This window comes from Muscardinus avellanarius (genome assembly GCF_963383645.1).
Source record: "Muscardinus avellanarius genome assembly, chromosome: Y".
NCBI classification, from domain to species: domain Eukaryota; kingdom Metazoa; phylum Chordata; class Mammalia; order Rodentia; family Gliridae; genus Muscardinus; species Muscardinus avellanarius.
The window spans coordinates 8,999,894-9,021,604 of NC_137809.1; the positions used below are offsets into that span (position 1 = coordinate 8,999,894).

Below are 21,711 nucleotides of genomic sequence, written 5' to 3' on the forward strand. Positions count from 1 at the left end.
GAAGATGTATATTTCAAAGCTTATGAAGCTATAATAATTGAAACATTGTAGTACTGTTATAAAGGCAGATATATAAACCATTGGTGTTAAATAAAAGCCTAGAGATAAATTCTTTCATATATTGTCAAGTTATTTTTGACAAGGTTTCCACGAACATTTGTTGGAGGAAATAATAATCTTTTAACTAAATATTGTTGAAAAATAATAATTACATGAAAAAGAATAAAAATGGACCCTTACCTAACACCATATACAAACATTAACTCAAAATAGATAAAAGACCTAAATATAAATCTTAATACTATAAAATTTTAGAAGAAAATCTGGGTCATAAAACCTCACAACACTGAAATTGGCAGTGGTTTCTTGGATATGATTTCAATGGCACATGCAACAGAAGGGTAAACAAACTCCCTAAAAAAAAATTGTATATCCAAAGACAATGTAAACAGAGTTAAAAGTTACTGATAGAATGGAATAAAATGTTTCCAAATGCTATATCTGAAGGTATATTAATATTCCAACTAGAAATCCTAAAAACTAGCAACAATAAAGGCAAAAAATACGATTTAGAAATAGGTAAAAGACTAACATATAATGAATCTCCAAAGATAACCAATCTTAGTTGTCTGTTGGATGGAAAATCTTGTTTCTCTGGTTTTGGTGTGTGTTACCTATTTCTTCTTTGCAGTTAATCTCTTTGAGTACTTTCTCTAGCTCTGGTTTTGAAGACAAATTCCTTCAGTTTCTGTTTGTCATGGAAGCTTCTTATTTCCCCATCTAATTTGATAGAAAGTTTTGCTGGGTAGGAAATTTTTGGCTGGAAGTTGTTTTCTTTCAGAGTTTGGAATATGTTACTCCAGGCCTGTCACGTCCCTAAGGCTTCATCCTGCAGAGCCTTGGGAAAGAACATACAAACGCCGAGTCTGTTGATGATGCTTCCTTCCTTTAATGCGCACAGCAAGCAAGCAAGCAAGCAAATATATATCAGTATCATAACCCCTCCCTCATCACCCCACCAACCCCAAGCTTCCCACAGCTAGGGCATGCACATTTCTAACCCTCTCATAGGTGGGCTGGTGGTAGCACGAGGCGCTGTGTCACTGATCATCCGTAGGGCACCTGATAGAGCACACTGCACAGGCTCAGGGCACTGCCAGCCTCGTGAGCCTTGTGACTTGGCAACATGCCTAGGTGCCATCTTTAGCCACCGCCCTATCCCGGTCTAGCCGAGTGGGTTCCAGCATCTCCCCCTTTTTGTTTTATTAAAATTAAGACTCAGGACCGTGCCTGTCTTAGGTTATCGAACCTCAAGGATCATTCTTACCTGTCATCGGGAAAACAATAGCATGATTACTCCCCTGTCTTTGGTTGATATGATCCTGCGGATGATCATACCCATCTTTGATTACCGATCCAGCATATTTAGCCATACGTGAGGAGATGAGCCAGCTTCAAGGGCAGCCAGAGCTTGCACCAGCATGTGCTATTGTTGCACAGTTTGTTGTCGAATACGCCTGATATATCCAACCAGGACACAGCATACTACCACCAGCAAAAAATTCCCAGAATGCCACGCCACCCCAATCTCTTAAGAAGCCCACTGTCCCCTGTATCAGGTTCATCCATTCTTGAGTGTCAATAATGTCTCTGCATACATTGAGCCATATTTCTAGGCCCTTATTTTTATAGGGACGTATTGCATCCCGACAGAGCTTATTGGCTTGCTCATAAGCTAGCTGTTTAATCAATGGCATGGCAGCATCCACATCAGGGAAAATCCAAGAAGCTGTTTCCACAAGCCGGGATAAAAAATCAGCAAAAGGCTCATTGCGTCCTTGAGTAACTTTTGACAAACTGGCCCCTAAATTACCTGTCCCTGATAACATCTTTCATACCATTAATGCTGCTTGATTAATATGCCCATACACTTGCTGTGGGTACCCATTTTGATTATTTGCAAATGGTCCCTGTCCCATTAGCATATCTAAATTCCAAGCTGGTTGCCCTGCCTGAGCATTAACACGGGATTGATCAGAGCAATATTCTATATAGGCTGACTTCCAATTAAGATAGATTCCACCAGACAGTACAGCCCTGCACAAATTCATCCAATCATTTGGAGTCATGGAGTATCTTTCAAAGGATTCTACCAGTGACAAGGTAAATGAGTCCTGCATTCCATACATGGATACAGCTTCTTTTAATCTTTGTACAATCTTCCCATCTAAAGGCTCATGATACCTTTTCTGATTCTGGTCAAGGAACACAGGAAATGCCCCTGGGGTGGGTAAGATTTCTGCCCACGGGGTGGTCTTGGGCCTCTTCCATCTACCACACTTCCCCTTTTCAGCATGATATGGCAGCGGAACTGGCAAGGGAGGGGTAAGAGCGGAAGGCCCGGGGGTTCCTCTTTTCTGTTATGTGACACTTGGAGCCTGCGTCACTGTTCTATCAGGGCTTCTTCCTCCTTGTCTCTTTCTGGTGGGATGGGCCATATCCCTCATTCCTCCTCAGAGGACTTGCTTTCAGAGTACTCCTTGTCCCTCTGAGGGCCTGCCTGTTGGCCATGCCCTGAAATATCCTCTTTTACTTCCTCTAATGCATTAGAGCCTTCGGTCAGCACTTGGTGATACCTCCCTGTTTTATCAGCCAGGCAGGATTTAACTGAATTCCAGATGGCCAGCATCCTTGGGGGCAGAGGCTCTTTGGCATCGGCCTTATGGAGATCATGGCCTAGATGCTCCCACTGAGGAATGTTAACATATCCTTTCTCTAGAAACCACAGAGCTACAGTTTTAACAGTGTTAAGAAAAATTTCGATGGTGGCTGCTTTCACTTTCACTCCTCCCTTAAAAAGATTCTTATAGAGAGCCTCTTTGACTTTCACAGTAGTAACCTTAGACCCCATGATAAGTCTTGCTTTGTCACAATCCGTGAGCTTTCTACTTCATCGCTAAATCCTGCGAACCTACACAGCGCTGTCCCTTCGTCGCTTACCTGTGAACTTACCCCACGGCGTTCCCGGGGTTCAGCACCACTTGTCGCATCCCTAAGGCTCCATCCTGCAGAGCCCTGGGAAAGAACATACAAATGCCGAGTCAGTTGATGATGCTTCCTTCCTTTAATGCACACAGCTAGCAAATATATATCAGTATCATAACCCCTCCCTCATCACCCCACCAATCCCAAGCTTCCCACAGCTAGGGTATGCACATTTCTAACCCTCTCATAGGTGGGCTGGTGGTAGCACGAGGCACTGTGTCACTGATCATCCGTAGGGCACCTGATAGAGCACACTGCACAGGCTCAGGGCACCGCCAGCCTCGTGAGCCTTGTGACTTGGCAACATGCCTAGGCGCCATCTTGAGCCACCGCCCCATCCCAGTCTAGCTGAGCAGGCCCCGACACAGGCCCTTCTGGCTATCATGACTTGGTTTGGGAAGTCTGGAGTGATTCTAATTGGTTTGCCTCTGAATGTCACTTGGCCCTTTGTTTTTGTTGCCTTTAAGATTCTCTGCTTGGCTTCCACATTAGTCATTTTGACAATTATGTGGTGTGGGGATCCTTTTCTCTGATACTGTCTAAAGGGAGTTGTATAAGTTTCCTGGACCTGTGTATCGACTTCTTGCTCTATGTTTGGAAAATGTTCTGCTATTACTTCCTTGAAGAGATTGTTGATCCCTTTAGTTTCACCTTCTTTTCCTTCCTCTAGTCCAATTATTCTTAGGTTAGTTCTCTTAAAACGGGCCCATATTTCTTCAATGTCAGATTCCTACTGTCAATTTTTTTTCTAAATTAGAAACTATGCATTCATTTTTGGAGTGATCATCTTCTAGGAGCAAGATTCTATTCTCCATGTGGTCTAATCGGTTGTTTGTGCTTTGAATTGAGGCCTTTACTTCATTAATTGCATCCTTTATCTCTTTTTGGCTCTCTTGGAATTCTTTTCGAAACACCTCTATTATTTCTACAGTTATTTTCCTGATATGATCTTCTAGAAATCTCTGAATTTCTGTTTTATCAGGTTCTGAAGTTGTGGGCATTCATTGCTCCGTTGTTATTCCATTGTTATTCTTTCCCATGCTTTCCATTGTTATTCCATTGTTATTCTCCATTGTTATTCTTTCCTATGATTTCAGAAGTTTGTGCCTTCTCTGGGTTCTTCCTTGGGTCACTACAACTTCACTTAAGGTGCTCTGGATCTCGAGTCTGTGGTATCTCAGTCATCACTACTCCTTTACTGGGTTGTATCGCAGTCTCAGACCCAGGGAGTCAATTGAGGCTGCTTTAGACCATGGGGGGTGCCAGGTTGGGCATTTTCTGTGGGGAGTTGTGACTATAGTGTGATTTCTCTGCCACTGCCACTCCCCCACTGGGTCAAGTCCCTGGGAGTGCAGTACTGGGATTTCTCCTCTAGTGGCCACAATTTGACTCACAGTTGTTGAGTGCGCTGATGGAGCTGTAGTGGACTCGGTGATTTCGCTACTGCTGCTGCCGGTGGCAATATGGCACCACTGCCATGCCCTTGGTCATGAGGCTGGTGTATTTCTTCTCTGGTTTTGAGCTCTGCTCTGATTCCCTGCAGGGTGTGCTGAGCCCAGCCCCTGGGAGCTTTAGACGCTCCCTGCACAAAAAAATCTGCTGAATTCCTCTCAGCTGATCCGCAGCAGCTCACCTCGGCTTGCTGTCCACCGCTCCTGTCTGGAGCCTGGTGGGCTGTTGAGTGCATTGGTCTGGTGCCATCTGGTAAACTCGCCACTGCCGCCAGCAGTAAGGCACTGCTGCCATGTCCTCTGTGGCTCTGAGCTCCATTCTGAGTCCCCCTCCTCTCTGGAGCCTGGTGCTGCAAGGGAAGATAGCATCCGTGCTATGGCTCTGGCTGCAGCACTGCGGTCTGGTTTTTTCCTGGTGTCTCGTTTTTTCAGCCCTCTTTTTCTCTGTCCCTTGTATTTACATTTTTTGTTTCTCTGCTGATGGTGTTTTCTGGCTATGAAAGGTGCTGATTTTGTGGTAATTTTTTTTTTTGTGGTTCTAGGGATGGAACCCAGGAGCATTCTACCTCCCAGTGACACTCCCAGTCCTAATTTTTTATTCTTTATTTTGAAACAGAGTCTCACTAAGTTGCACAGGTCCTCACTAAGTTTTATCTGAGGCTATCCACGAACAGTGATCCTTCCTGTCTCAGCCTCCTGAATGCTGGGATTACAAGGGTGCGCCACCATGCTCGGCTTGAAAAGAATCTTTTTAACAAATGTTGGAAAAAATGGTTATCAAATTGTAGAAAAATCTGGATGTTGTGGCGCATGCTTGTAATCCCAGCATTTGGGAGGCTGAGAACAAATGATCACAGTTCTCAGACAGCCTCAGCTACTTAGTGAGGCCTTCTGCAACTTAGTGAGACTCTATTTCAAAATAAAAAATAAAAATAGGGCAGGGAATGTAGCTTGGAGGTCAAATGGCTCTGTGATCCATCCCCAGACCCGCAAAAAGAAAAAAATTTTCAAAAGTAGAATTAAATTCCATCCTCTCACCCAGCACTCAATTCAACTTAAGATGGATAAAAAATTTTGAAGGTAGACCAGAACCTGTGAAGCTAATAGAGGAGGGAATATTCTAGGAACAAATAGAATCTTTTTCAACAAGGCACCCAAAGCACAGGTAACTAAAACAAGAGTTAATAAGTGGAATAGCATTAAACTTAAAAGCTTCTGATCATCAAAGGAAGCCATCAAGATTCTAAAGAGAAAACCTATTAAATTGAATATTTTTGTCAGCTATCATTCAGATAGAGGAAAAATGTCTAGAATATTCAAAGAACTTAAAAGACTTCACACTAAAAAAAACCAATCAAATTAGCAACTGAATTAAATAAACACTTCACAAAAGAAGAGACACAAATGGCTATTAGATACATGAAAAATTGTTCAACATTATTAGCAATCATTAAGGTGCAAATATAATCTACACTGAAATTTTTATCTAACCCCAATCAGAATGGCAATCATTAAGAAGTCAAATAACAAAAATGTTGGTGAGGATGTGGAAAAACAGCAACTAGTTCAGCTGTTATGAAGATTAGTGTGGAAATTTCTCTGAAAGCTGAGAATTAATTCACCATTTGAACCAGCGTTACCACTTCTGGGTATCTTTCTAAAGGGGCTGAAGTCAGAGAACTAGAGTAATATAGGCATAATTATGTTTATAGCCTTACAATTCACAGTTACCAAATTATGAAATTCCCCTAGATGTCCATCAGTTAAATTAAAAATTATGGGAAATACACACAATGGAATTCTGCTCAGCAGTGAAGAACAAAGTCATATAATTTGCAAAAGAATGGGGAGAACTAGAGAACATATATTAAGTCAAATTAGACTGTTATAGAGTGAAGGGTCATATATTTTCTCTAATATGCACATTTTAGGGAGTAATTTGGATACCAGATAATGGAGAAGAAACCTCAGTGGAGTCAGGGAGGTGGTATAAGCAAATGGGAGGGAGAGTACTGAATTGTATTAAGAAAAATACTACCATTGAATGTGTGTGCAAATATAAATATGCCAATGTCAATCTTAGTATTTTGTGTTGAAAAGGGAGAAAATGGGGATGCAGGGGAGCACCAGTGCTGAGTGCATTTATGTTACTGTCAACATAATTTATATAACAATATAAGACTATAATGCATCAATAAAAGCACAGCATCAACAACACTATTATAATACATATGCATCCATGCTTATAGCAGCATAATTGACAATATATAAATTATGAAAATCCAGGTGTTTGTCAACAGATGACTGTATAAACAAAACATTATAATTAGCTATAAGAAAAAAATTATTTTATTTGCAATAAAATGGATAAAACTAGAGAATATTATGCAAAGTGAGATCAATCAGTCTTGAAAAGTCAAGAGTTTTATGTTTTCTCTCAAAAGTGGAAGCTATAGAAAAAAGAGAAAACAAAAGACTGGGTAAATGTAGAGACAATAAGAATACTGGAAAGGGTTAGAAAGTAAAGGGTATAGAAAAAGAAAGATCAATGAAGGAAAAAATTCAAACAATGCTTTGGCAATATATAAATATACTACTGATTTTGGTAGCATGCATTGAGAGTACACCAAGAGCCGTATGTATGTATCTTTGTATCACATTAAACTTCACTATAATATGTAATTTTAATGCACCAATAAAATAATCTTACTACATTTTAATTTTACTTTATTTTTAAATTTTTTATTGGTGCATTGTATTTATACATCATAATGGGGTAAAAAATCTAGTGTAGATATAATGCACACAGCACCCAACCAGCCCCCACCAAGTCCCCACTTCCTCCCCATCTCTCCTTCTCATGCTCGGGTTAGTGGTTGACTATGATATGATTAAGTACATCTTGTGCTTTAAAGAGTTTCCTTTTTCCTCTCTCCAATCCCTACAGTTAGATTGTTTTATTTGCTCCTCTATTAGGATCTCCTTTTTCACCTAGAATTCCTTATATTTCACTTTAGGTTTCACCTATTAGAGAAAGCATTCAATTTCTTACTTTATGTACGTGAATAATCTCTCTTAGCATAATGTCCTCCAGTTCCATCCATTTCCCTGTAAATACTGCAATTGTGGGTTTTTTTTTAAATGGTTGAGTAAAATTCCATTGTGTACATATCCCATGGTTTTGTGATCCATTCATTTTTTTTTTTTTCTTTTTGGTGGTACTGGAGTTCCTGGAAACCCTTCTACCTGGGGGGATACACTCCCAGACTTATTATTTATATTTTTTTTTATTTGGAAATAGGGTCTCTTAAGCCAGCGCAGCTGGATTCGAACCTACGTGATCCTCCTGTCTCCGCCTCCCAAGCGCGGTTATTACAAGCATGTGCCACCATGCCTGGCATAATCCATTCATCTCTTGATGGACATCTTGGTTGGTTCCATAGTTTGGCTATGGTGAATTGTGCAGCTATGAACATCGATAAACATCATTAGTTTGGTAGTTTTATTTCCTTTCTTTTGGGTAGATACCCAGAAGTGGTATTGCTGGATAAAATGGTAGATTAGTTTCCATACTGTTTTCCAAAGTGGTTGCACTAATTTGCAATCCCACCAACAATGTTTTAGAGTTCCCGATTTTGAATCCTTGCCAGCATTTGTTGTTGTTTGTGATTTGAATGGTTGCCATTCTAGCTGGGGTAAGGTGAAATCTCAGGGTAGTTTTGATTTGCATTTCTCTGATTGCCAATGATGTTGAGCTTTTTTTTTTTTTCATGCATTTATTGCCATTTGAATTTCTTCTTTTGTGAAGTGTCTATTTAGTTCCCTTGCCCATTTTTTGATTGAATTGGTTTTTTTTTTTTTAGTGTTGAGTTTCTTGAATTCTCAGTATACTAGATAGATATTCGTCCTCTATTGGAGAAGTAGGTGGCAAAAACCTCCCATTCTGTTGACTCTCAAGTGAGGTTCTTGACAGTTTTTTTGCTGAACAGAAGTTCTTCAGTTTCATGCAATTCCACATATTTAATCACCTTTTAGTTTGTTATGACTTTGGAGTCTTGTTGAAAAAGTTTTTATCTGTGCCTGTGTGTTGCAGTGTTGGACCTATGCCTTCTTCAAGGAGCTTCTAGATCTCTGGTCTAATTTCCTAAGTCTGATTTATCTTGAATGGACTCTTGTGCATGGTGAGAAAGTGGGATTATTTTCCATTTTTCTGCATGTGGTTAACCAGTTTTACCAACATCATTTGTTGAACATGCTATCTTTTTTCCAGTGTATGTTTTTGGCCCCTTTATAAAAAATCAATTGGCTGAAAGTGTGTGGACTTGTTTCTGGGTCTTCTATGTTCCATTGGTTTATAGATCTGTTTTTGTGCCAGTACTATGCTGTTTTTATTACAATGGCTTTGTAATTTGGTTAAAGTCAGGTATTGTGATTTCTCCTCCTCTATTTTTTTTGTTTTTGGTGGTACTGGGGTTCCTGGAAGCCCTTCTTCCTCCGGGATACACTCCCAGACCTATTTTATATTTTTGAAACAGGGTCTATTACGCCAGCGCGGCTGGCTTCGAACCTGCGCGATCCTCCTGTCTCTGCCTCCCAAGCGCGGGGATTACAAGCGTGCGCCTCCACACCCGGCTCTCCTCTACGTTTTTTGTTGCTGAGAACTACTTTGGCTATTCTGGGATTTTTGTTGTTCCAAATGAATTTAAGGACTGACTGATTTTACTATGTCTGAGAGAAATGATTTTGGTAGTTTAATGGGCATTATGTTGAATCTGTAGATCACTTTTGGTAAAATGGCCATCTTGATATTTATTCTGCTTATCCATGAACATGGCAGATCTTTCCATTTTCTAAGTTCTTCAATTTCTTTTTTCAAAAATTTTTAATAGTTTTCTTTGAAGACATCTTTTACTTCCTTGGTTAAGTTTATTAATAAGTATTTTATTTTATTTTTTTGTGGGAGATCCTGATTGAAAGTGTTTTCTGAATTTTTTTCAGTGGATTTATGGTTGGTGTACAGAAAAGCTTCTGATTTTTTAATATTGATTTTGTATTCAGAGACTTTGCTGAATTTTCTATTTTGGAGAAAGTTTCATGAGCAGCTGAGAAAAATAAGAGCTCTGCTGTAGTTTGGTGAAATATTCTATATTTTTCCAACAGGTACATTTGATTAATGGTGTTCTTTATTTCTGAAGTTTGTCCCTGTTGTTTTATCTCAGATTTATCTCAGTCTCTAGGTGTCAGCTGGTATATTTAAGGGCAAGTTGTATTGTATTCAACAGTGAAGGTTGACTAAGGAGATAAGTGAAAGTTAAGTGGAATAATAGGGTAAAGTCTCAGATAGGGTCGAATAGTATGAGTATATGAGTTTGGTAAGGTAGTATGAACTAGAGATTATAGATAGTACAAATTTAGTAGTATTCTAGTAACCATTGTAGAGTTTTTTGTATAGTGATAGGAAGTGGATTTACTATAAGACAAGGGAGTGATAAAAAAGAGAAAAGTTAGAAAAGGGATAGAGAGGAGAGAGTAGGTATGTACACGGGAAGAAGCTTGGGAGAGGATTTGGGAAGAGGGATAAAAAAAAACAAAAACAAAACAAAAATCAAAACATAAAAAACACAAAACCCCCACAAACCCCCAAAAAAGAAAAAAAAATCAGGAATACACTGTCACACACACAAAAAGAATGAAACAACCCAAACAATTCCAGTAATGAATTAATGTGATTCTACAAATAAATTACTCTTTAGCAGTCTCTGTGTAGATTCTGAGTGCCACCAGGACCTTTTCCTCTGTGAGTCTGTTCCCTGAGTCTTCTCTGTCTATGCAGATGGTCGATATCAATGGGGCTGGATTTAATATTGAGTGAAGGTCACCAGTCACACTTTTCACAGATTTGGAGTGTAGGTCTCTCCATGCCTCTATTGGTAGTGTATGCCTCTGAGACCAAACTCAAGTAGGAGTCTCTGTTCTCCACAGCTAGAGCTGGGCTAGTCTGACTCTCCCTCTTCATAATTGGGATGTCTGTGGTGTTCCCAGCGATCCTGCTCATTGGGTTTAGTGTTAAGCATAAGACTCCCCCCCACACTTTCCATGGATTAAAGCCCGAGTTGTCTGAGGTTCTGATATGATCAACAGCAGATCCCACTCCTATCTTCTCTGGGTTCTTCTGTAGATCACCACGACTTCACTTATTGTGCTCTGGATCTCTGGAGGGTGTGGTAATCTCAGCTGCCACTCCCCCCTTTTCTTGATTGTATTGCAAACCAGAAAGTTGGTCGCAGCTGCACAAGATCCAGAGAGTGCTGGGCAGGAAATTTTCCCTTGGGAAACTGAGACGAGGGTGTGGTAATTTCTGCCACCTCTACTTCACTGGGTTGAACTGCAGGATCTCAGACCAAGGGAGATTATCAAAGCCGTGAGTTCCTGGGGGTGTAGCACTGGGATTTCTCTTTTAGGGGCCACAATTTCACTTATGACTGTGATGCACACTGGGCTGGAGCTCTCCTGGGTGTGGTGAACTCAACACTGCTGCTGGCAGTTTGGCTCCTCTGCCACACCCTCTGCCATGAGGCTGGTGTATTTCTTTTCTGGTTTTGAGCTCTGCTCTGAGTCTCTAGAGGGCATGATGGCCTGGCTACTGGAAATTCTAGCTGGTCTTTGTGCTGACAGAACTGCTGAATTACAACTGACTGGACTGCAACTTGTCACTTTAGCTTCTTATTTTCATCCCTGTATTCTGGTTCTGTGAGGCAAGATGTCATTGATGCAGCACCCACCACCGCAAGGCAGGCAGGTTTCTTTTCTGCTCTCTGGTTGTTCTTGTAGTCTTCTTTTTCTCTGTCTTTTGTATTTAAAGCTTTTATTTCTCTATTGATGGTGTTTTATGGCTATGTAAGGCAATATTTTTGAAGCTATGGCAATCGAATGTCAACCATATTCATAGACACTGTTTTACTCAGTTCCCATCTTCCCTTTCTCCATATGTTAATATTTTAAATTAATTAATAACTACACAAACACTTCAAAAATACAATGGCATATGGTGCTGGGACTGGGGGCTGTCCATAGCAAAGGGCCAGTGGGTCCCTGCAACCATGTGGCCAGAAAGCACTAGAAGCTGCTGCCTTCTCACCTCATTTCTCAAGCAGATTCTTAGATCCAAGTGACCTCTATTAAAAAAATTGGTTTTGAGTGGATCATCTTGTCAAAGTTATTCACCTTCTGGCTTTCAGGATATCAGTAAGTGGGTATCAGTGTGCAAATTAAAAGAAGGACTTCCAAGGAAGAAAGAAACTAATTGATACTATGTGAAGAAATAGAAGCTACAATACATTATTGGTGTGATTGTAAAATAATGCAACCACTTTGTAAAACAATATGGAAGATCCTCAGAAGAAGGAATATTAAGTTACCATATGATCCAGCAATACCACCTCTGAGTATCTACCAAAAAGAATGAAAACCAAAACTAATTCATGAGTAACCATGTTTATAGCTGCACAATTCACCATTGCCAAACTATGGAACCAGCCAAGATGTCCTTCTATGGATGAGTTGATTACAAAACTATAGGATATTTACACAATGAAATTTTGCCCAGCCATAAAGAAGAAAAAAATTATGGCATTTACAATAAAATTTCACACAAAAAAAGAAATCAGATGTTTTCCCTAATATTTGAAAGCTAGGGAAAAATAGGTAACAGGAGGAACTCTAGATAAAGAAGGGATCCTATAGAGGAGCAGTTAAGGTGACTTATCTGATTGGATGAAGAAGAGAAGAGGGAAACTCTTTAAAGCACATGATGTACTTAAACATATGAAAGTCAATCAGGAAACCAAGAATGGGAAGGAGGGAGGGAGAGAAAAGTGGTTAGGGATTTCATAAGGGCTGATCAGGGGATGTGTTCATGTTTATCTCCACAAGTTTTTCATCCCATTAAGATGTATGACTACAATGCACCAATAAAAATTTATTAAAAAATGTAATGCCAAGCCAGGCATGGTGTTGCATGCTTGTAATCTTAGCATTTGGGAAGCTGAGACTGGAGGATTGCGGTTTGCAGACAGAATCAGGTACTTATTGAGGCCCTCTGCAACTCAGCAAGACCTGGTTTCAAAATAAAGAATAAAAAATAGGACATGTAGCTTGAAGGTCGAATGGTTCCATCCCCAGAACTGCAAAAAAAAAAAAAAAAAAAAAAAAAAAAGAAAAGAAAAAAAAAAAAGAAAAAAAATCCATAAACTTTGGTTTTCTTCCACATATCTTCTTTGCTTTTCTTTTCCTTTCTTTTCTTTTTTTGGCGGTACTGGTGTTGGAACACAGGGGCATTGTACCTTTAAGCTGCACTCTCAGCCCTGTTTTTTAGTCTTTTATTTTTTGAAACATGGTCTCACTGAGTTGTGAAGGGCTGTGCTAAGTAGATGAGGCTGTTTGTGAACCATGATTCTTTGGTCTCAGCCTCCCAAATGCTGGGATTACAAGCATACACCACCATGCTTGGCTCTTGATTTTTTTTTTTTTTTTTTGGTGGTACTGGGTGTGGAACCCAGAGGCTTTCTACCTCTGGGCTATACTCCCAGACCTATTTTATTTGGAAACAGGGTTTCACTAAGTTGCTGAGAGCCTCATTAAGTAGCTGAGGCTGGCTTCGAACCTGTGCGATACTTCTGTCTCAGCCTCCCAAGCATGGGGATTACAAGTGTGCGCCACCATGCCTGGCATTGGCTCTTGATTTTTAAATCATTTTTGAATTTGTCTTTAGAGTTTAAACTCAGCTCATTTTTTGACATTGCTCTAAAGTAATCTAGGTTGTTAAAAGTTTTGGTCTCAAATGGACTGAAATATTTGATGACCTACTATAGGCTGATGCTCCACAACTTAGTATTAGTAATTAAAGCTTAGTTTTAAACTGCAAGGAGATTCAACTTTCTGCCTTTTATTCAAACAATTTGGTATTGGCAGCTATGTTTCATCCACTACAACAAAACCTTTTTTATAGTTTATCACTATTCAATGTGATACCCATTATGTTACCAAGGTAATTTCTCACTGACATAAAAAAATCAGTACTTAAATTAATTTGAAACAACAAAAACTGCAGAATAGCTAAAGTAGTTCTCACCAACAAGAACCATTTAGGAGGAATCACAAAACCTGACTTCAAACTATTCTACAAAGCCATAGGAATAAAACAGCAAATGATAGTGGCAGAAAAATAGACACATAGACCAATGGAACAGAATAGAAGGCTCAGAAACAAATTCACATATATACAGCCAATTAATTTTTGAAAAAGGAGAAAAAACATACACAGGAAAAAAGATAGTTCATTCAACCAATAGTGTTGGCAAAACTGGTTAACCATGTGCCAAAAATGGAAATAAGTCCCACTTTCTCATCCTGCACAAGAAAAATGACATCATTTACAGAGAAATGGATGAAATTAAAAATTTAATTAAAGAATTAAGGAGACATTCAGTCACAAAAAATAAGAAACTGGATTCTCTCCCTAATATGTGGAAGGTATGGAAAAAGTGGGTCATAGATGGAACTCTAGATGAAGAAGGGGAAACTACAGATGAGCAAATAAGGTGACCTAACTTAAGATGGTGGGGGGGGGGGAGAAAAATTCCCTAATGCACATAATATCAAACATATCAAAATCAATCACTAAGCCAAACATGAGAAGAAAAAAAGGGGGACAGAATGGGGAGGGAATTGGGGAAAAAATAAATGAGTGATTTGTGCATGTATGTCTCTTTCTACTTGTACTCCACTAAGAGTATGTATGATTACAATGCACCAATAAAATAAAAAAGCAATGAGACAATATATGTTTCTAGAAAGCAGACAGAAAAAATTTCAACTTTGTTATGTTCTTCTTTTCAGTAACCAGCAATTTTGAAGTCATACTATATATAATTTTATTAAGTACAGAAAAGAGAATGAAAGTAAGAAAGAAAAAAATATTAAAAAATGGTGTTACCGCCGGGCGTGGTGGTGCACGCTTGTAATCCCCGTGCTTGGGAGGCGGAGACAGGAGGATCGAGCAGGTTCGAAGCCAGCCGCTCGCGCTGGATTAGGAGACCCTGTTTCCAGATAAAAATGTAAAAATAGGTCTGGGAGTGTAGCCCGGAGGTAGAAGGGCTTCCAGGAACCCCAGTACCACCAAAAAAAAAAAAATGGTGTTACCAAACTTTTCAAAAACTCAGTGAGAAATGGCTTATATTTTATTCTTTACTATAGAATTTTCTACCATATCTCCCAAAATCTAAAGGAAGACTCATACAACCATTACATTTGACTTTTATTTTATTTATTTATTTTTATTTATTTATTGGTGCATTATAGTTATGCATCTTAATGGGGTACAGGATGGTGCAGTTGGCTGCAGTGGGTCCTACACTTTACTTTTAGTAAAAGTTGCTCTACATTTTTATGTTCTTTTATCAGAATTGGCACAATAGGTATGCACATTTTGGGGGAAGCTTGATAACTCAATATATGCAATATATACAAAGTATAATGATCAGGTCAGCAGAATTATTACCTCAAATACTTATTATACTTTTTGTTGTAAACATTAAAAATTCTCATTATTAGCTATTTTGAATAATAGTTATTGGCAACTATAGTTGTTCTTTTGTGCTATTGCACTTTAGCAATTATTCATGTTATTCATCTGAACATTTATATCCATCTATTAGTAATATTCTTTTCATTTCATTTCACATCATTCTAATAATCTGTTAACTACTCTTGGATCATTTACTTTGAGATTAATACTTTAATTTTCACAATAAGTGTGAATATGTTCACTATATATTTCTGTGTGTAGCTTATTTCACTTAATGTAATATCCTACAGTTTCACCTACATTTCTAAAACTGTCAGATTTTTACTTTTTGATGGAAGTCAAATAATATCCCATTTTATAAATGAGGCATGTGTATGTATTATATACATGTAGTCTAAATATCACATTCCGCTGGGCATGGTGGTGCACGCTTGTAATTCCTGCAGTTGGGAGGCAGAGACAGGAGGATCGCGCAGGTTCAAAGCCAGCCGTGCGCGCTGGCTTAGGAGACCCTGTTTCCAAATAAAATCACAAAAATAAAAATCACATTTCCTTTGTCCATTTATTCATAATTAAGTCTCATGAGAGATCATTATCCTGGTTATTGTGAATAGTGCCACAATAACCATGTGAGTGCAGGTGGCTCTTCCACATTGATTTTTAATTTTGTTTAAATATATGATAGCTTTATTTCTAGTTTTTATTTAAGGAAACTTCATATCATTTCTCATAATAATTGTAGTAGCTTATATTGCCCCCAACAATATATGAGATAACCCCTTATACATATTCTTGCAATGCATTTTGGTTTTAACTTGAATTTTTTATTAGTGATATTTTAATATTTTTGCCATACATTTATGTCATTTTTGTTTCTTTTGGAAAATGTCTATATAGGTAATTTATCTATTTTAAAAACAGATTATTACTATTTTGCTGTGGAATTCCTTTTATATTCTGGAAACCAAACACACTACAAAAATAGTTTGTAAATGAATATGTGTATTTATATACCAATATTATGTTGCTTTTATGATCAAAGTCTATGGTCAGACCCATAGAAAGAAATTAGCCATTTTAAGTAGTGTGTAAGACAAGAAGGGATTTTAGACCTTTGCCAGGTTTATGAAGGCTTTATTGCTGCCAGACCACAATATCTGGGACTTAAGCCTTTCAGGGGTTTTCAGGCCTTTGCAGTCTATTGCTATGTCAGTGGGGGAAAAAACTAGAATCACAATTTTAAATTTTTTAAAAATTGAGGTTCTGAGGCAACCTATTATTGTCTCATGAGGCCTAAATGAGTGTCTGTTTATTCTGCCTTTGTCAAAGATGAGACTCTCTTTTAAAACCCTGTAGAAACTCAAACTTGAAGAAAACACTCATTTTTTCAATTTGTACTTTTCACACCCCCTCTGAAATTTCTGTATTTTCTGTAGGCAGACTCAGCAATGGTAATTACTAAGACTGCTGCTTTCTGGGCCCTGGGCCCCTTTCACTTCACCATATGGCAAAATATAATCTCCACAAACAATCAATACTCCTCTCTGCAGAAATTAGAATGAAAGAGTACCCATGAAAGGTTATTTATGTTATTTTATTAGCCTTAGGCCTTTATTCTTATCTAACTTATGCAACATTTTCCCAAGTCATGCATTAGATGAAAGACAAGATCTTTCTACACTTGAGATCCTAGTGTTAATGGCCACCATCTGTCCATGGCTAATGAGAATATTTTTAAAATTACAATGCTTTGTTAATTGAAAATATCAATAATATTTGGGTTACAGAAAACATCATGTAGGATCCCACCTAAAGAGAGAAGAGATAACAAGTAGGGGAGAACAAACTAGGGCAAGTATAGGGTACAAAATTTTATGCTTATGGGATCCCACCTGGTGGATGGCCAGTGAGGCTTTTTTCATTCTTCCATAAAAAAAGACTTTAATCAGATTTGATTCTGGCTGAGTCTCTAGTTCATCATAGGCAAGGAAGGAGGGTGATATTTTAAGCATAATTCTCCTTTCTTTTAGATGGGATCCCAGCAATAAAAACAACAGAAGTAAAAGCCCAAGCCTTCATTGCATGTATTCTTCAGCATTAGGATGAGTTTAACCCCCAGGCTTAAAAAAATGCTTTCATTTTCTTCTGCTCTCAAGCATGGCCACATTATTCACTGGGGAATAAAGAGATCTGGTCATCCCAGGGAAGCATAAAATATAACACCAGTTAGATTTATTTTATAACACCAGTTTATTTTATTTTATAACACGTTAGATTTGTAGGAAGTAGGGTGAAAGGATTGATGTAGTAGATATATCCAATACATTTTATCTTCAGGACCACTCAGACTTACTAAAAAAATGAAAAAGTTGAGACAATTCTGGTTGCAATAGCTAAGGCAGAATCTAAAGGTCAAGTGTTGGTACGAGGGGAACAGAGAGAAATATTTTTTTGTGGCAATGGGAGGAGAAAATTTTGGATTCAGAATTGTTCATAGGCATTTTTTTAAGCTACAAAATTTTATTTTCTTAAAAGAAATATATAAGGGTTGTAGTTTTTACAAATATGTATCAACAATGACTAGCATATAAAGACTTGTTTATATTATATGGATAATTTTTTCATATGTTTATATAAGAAAAACTATAATTTTAGTTTTTTGTGTTGTCTTAGCTTTGTTTTGTTATTAAGGTACTTTTTTTCTTTTTTTATTAATTTATTTTTTAAATTGGTGCATTGTAGTCATATATCAATCACATTGGAGTACAAGACTTGAGAGGATATACAAGCACACATCTTCCAATTAGCCCTCCTCTAGCCCCCATCCCATTCCCTCCCCCTCCCTCCATCTCACGCTTCTTTGGTGATTTACTTTGATACATTTGTTTATGTACCTCCTGCGTTTTAAAGAGGCTCCGTCCTCCAGTATCACATACCCTCTGATTGGTCACATTAGTTGCTTCACTATAGGGCCCTTTCTATAGCTCAACCTCTTCCTGTTGCCCTTTTCCTCCTAGTTATTGCTGATTAAGAGAAGCGTCTGATTTATATTTTCTGTGATATATCTCTGTGCATGCTGCGTTGCAAGTACCGATCCCACTCTTGATGGTCCCAGTAGTGGCCTGGCTACTCAGTGGACTGATCCTGACCTCGCTGGCTCAAGCAGTGGCCTTGCCTCATGGGAGGCCCCAGTTCTGGTCTCGCTGGCCCCTGCACCGGTCTAACCCCTAAGCTGGCTTTGGTCCTGGCCTTGGAGGCCGCAGGAGTGAACTTGCCTCACGCCAGGCTCCAATGCTGGCCATTGGCCCCTGCACCGGTCTAACCCCTTGGCAGGATTCCAATCCCGGCCTCGGAGGCCCCAGCACCAGCCTAGCCTCACGGCAGGCTCCAATGCCGACCTCATTGGCCCCAGCACTGGCCTAACCCCTCGGCAGGTTCTGTTCCCAGGTTAGGGGGCCCCAGCACTGGCCATGTCTCATGGCAGGCTCCGATGCTGGCCTCGCCTCACGGCAGGCTCCGATGCTGGCCTTGCTGGCCCCAGCACCGGTCTAGCCCTTCGGCAGGTTGTTATCCTGGCCTCGGAAGCCCCAGTACCGGCCTTGCCTCATGGCAGGCTCCGATGCCGGCCTCGCTGGCCCCAGCACCGGCCTAACCCCTCGACAGGCTCTTATCCCGGCCTCGGATGTCCCAGTACCGGCCTTGCCTCACGGCAGGCTCCGATGCCAGCCTCACTGGCTCCAGCACTGGCCTAACCCCTCAGCAGGCTCTTATCCTGACCTAGGAGGCCCCAGTACCGGCCTTGCCTCAAGGCAGGCTCCAATCCCGGCCTCGGAGGCCTCAGCACTGGCCTTGTCTCATGGCAGGCTCCAATGCCGGCCTCGCTGGCCCAAGCATCGGCCTCACCCCTTGGCAGGCTCCAATCCCGGGCTCGGAGGCCCCAGTATCGGCCTTGCCTCACGGCAGGCTCCGGTGCTGGCCTCGCTGGCCCCAGCACCGGCTTAACCCCTCGGCCGGCTTCGATACTGGCCTCGGAGGTCCCAGCACTGGCCATGCCTCACGGCATGGCTGCAATGCCGGCCTCACTGGCTCCAGCACCGACCTAACCCCTCAGCAGGGTCTTATCCTGGCCTAGGAGGCCACAGTATCGGCCTTACTTCACGGCAGGCTCCGATGCTGGCCTCGCTGGCCCCAGCACCTTCCTAACCCCTCGGCAGGCTCTTATCCTGGCCTCGGAGGCCCCAGTACCAGCCTTGCCTCAAGGCAGGCTCCGATGCCGGCCTCGCTGGCCCCAGCACCGGCCTAACCCCGCAGCAGGCTCCAATCCCGGCCTTGGAAACCCCAGCACTAGTCATGCCTCATGGCAGGCTACGATGCCGGCCTCGCTGGCCCCAGCACCGGCCTAACCCCTCGGCAGGCTCTTATCCTGGCCTCGGAGGCCCCAGTACCGGCCTTGCCTCACGGCAGGCTCCGATGCCAGCCTCGCTGGCCCCGGCACTGGCCTAACCCCTCGGCAGGCTCCGATCCCGGCCTTGGAGGCCCTAGCACTGGTCATGCCTCAAGGCAGGCTCCGATGCCAGCCTCGCTGGCCCCAGCACTGCCTAACCCCTCAGCAGGCTCTTATCCTGGCCTCGGAGGCCCCAGTACCGGCCTTGCCTCACGGCAGGCTCTGATGCCAGCCTCGCTGGCCCCAGCACCGGCCTAACCCCTCGGCAGGCTCCGATTCCGGCCTCGGAGGCCCCAGCACTGGTCATGCCTCAAGGCAGGCTCCGATGCTGGCCTCGCTGGCCCCAGCACCGCCTAACCCCTCGGCAGGCTCTTATCCTGGCCTCAGAGGCCCCAGTACTGGCCTTGCCTCAAGGCAGGCTCCGATGCTGGCCTCGCTGGCCCCAGCACCGCCTAACCCCTCGGCAGGCTCTTATCCTGGCCTCAGAGGCCCCAGTACCAGCCTTGCCTCAAGGCAGGCTCCGATGCCGGCCTCCCTGGCTCCAGCACCGGCCTAACCCCTCGGCAGGCTCCGATCCCGGCCTCGGAGGCCCCAGCACTGGTCATGCCTCATGGAAGACTCCGATGCCGGCCTCGCTGGCCCCAGCACCGGCCTAACCCCTCAGCAGGCTCTTATCCTGGCCTCGGAGGCCCCAGTACCGGCCTTGCCTCACGGCAGGCTCCGATGCCGGCCTCACTGGCCCCAGCACCGGCCTAACCCCTCGGCAGGCTCCGATCCTGGCCTCGGAGACCCCAGCACTGGTCATGCCTCACGGCAGGCTCCGATGCCGGCCTCACTGGCCCCAGCACTGGCCTAACCCCTCGGCAGGCTCTTATCCTGGCCTCGGAGACCCTAGCACAAGCCTTGCTTCACGGCAGGCTCCAATGCCAGCCTCGCTGGCCCCAGCATCGGTCTAACCCCTCTGCAGGTTCCAATCCTGGCCACGGAGGCCTCAGTAGTGGTCTTGCCTCACAGCAAGCTCCGATGTCAGCCACTGGCCCCGGCACCTGCCTAACCCCTCAGCAGGTTCCGATCACTGTCTCTGTGGTTATTATTTCAAAGGTTCCAGTTGTAATGTATCAGATCTCTGCCTCCCCTGAGTATTGGCCACTGGCATTGCCACTGCCTCCACCGTTTCAAATCCTTCCCAGGCTCTTTTTCCACTCTGAATGTTGTCCAGTGTTCCTAAGCATGCGTGATGGTAGCATTCGACATTTGGTGTAATTTCTCCAAAAAAATAAAGTTGATAAGATCCGGTTTCTGCTTCTCCTGAATACAAGTCTCCACCATCATTGCGGAGAACTCTTTCAACACTGCATTTCTCCTTGGTCTCCGCTAAACTCTCTCCTTACAGGTGATGTCTGAGATTCTTAACAATATAGAGAAATAGCAGTCCTCTTTCACGGCGAATTTTTCCATAAGTTCCAGTGCATTTAGATAAGTTTTGTCTGCATCTCCAGTGTCCTTGCATCGATAACGGCTTTCTTACCTCCTCTCCGATATTTTTCTTTATCTTTTTCTGTTCTGGGCCCAGTTTCTCCAGGGGTCTAGCGTGCTACTTGCAGTTCGGCCTGGGGCCCAGAGTCCCGCGACCCGGGCCCCAGCTGGCGTGCCCCACGCGCGACCCCCGCCCAGAACCCAGCATCTTACTGGGCCTGGTTTCTCCAGGGGTCTGGCATGCTACGCGCAGTTCAGCCGGGGCCCAGAGTCCCGCGACCCAGGCCCCAGCTGGCATGCCCTGCGCGCGACCCCCGCCCAGAACCCAGCGTCTTACTGGGCCTTGTTTCTCCAGGGGTCTGGCGTGCTACTCGCAGTTCAGCCTGGGGCCCAGAGTCCGGCGACCCGGGCCCCATCTGACGTGCCCCGCGCGCGACCCCGCCCAGAATCCAGCGTCTTACTGGGCCCGGTTTCTCCAGGGATCTGTTCATAGGCATTTAAACTGGTTGCGCTTAAATGAAAAAGAATCTTGGCAGTTACACCACTAATTCTCATCAATATGTGAAGGGATTTGAGTTACTTAACTTTTTATATACCTCACAAAGAGAAATGTTAAACATTTTCAATATCAGATCGTGACCTCATTGGAAAAATATGAGTATATGAAAAAGCCAGGGAAGTCGTTGATAGTTACTGTTATGCCCAAGTTT

The 21,711-nt window shown here is 42.2% G+C and overlaps 2 protein-coding genes across 2 annotated transcripts in view; both read right to left on the reverse strand.

Annotated features, from left to right (window-relative positions):
• LOC308279535 (F-box-like/WD repeat-containing protein TBL1XR1) overlaps nucleotides 1-21,711 on the reverse strand; it is a gene marked incomplete at both ends in the record, with an annotated part of 935,328 nt that overhangs the window by 774,978 nt on the left and 138,639 nt on the right.
• The window catches only part of LOC308279547 (amelogenin, X isoform-like), a gene marked incomplete at both ends in the record, with an annotated part of 119,274 nt that continues 100,066 nt past the window's right edge, over nucleotides 2,504-21,711 (reverse strand). The window contains 2 exons of the mRNA XM_080719676.1: nucleotides 2,504-2,851; nucleotides 3,001-3,075. Of these exons, the coding sequence (XP_080575802.1) occupies nucleotides 2,504-2,851; nucleotides 3,001-3,075 (423 nt within the window). The remainder of the gene's footprint in view (nucleotides 2,852-3,000; nucleotides 3,076-21,711) is intronic.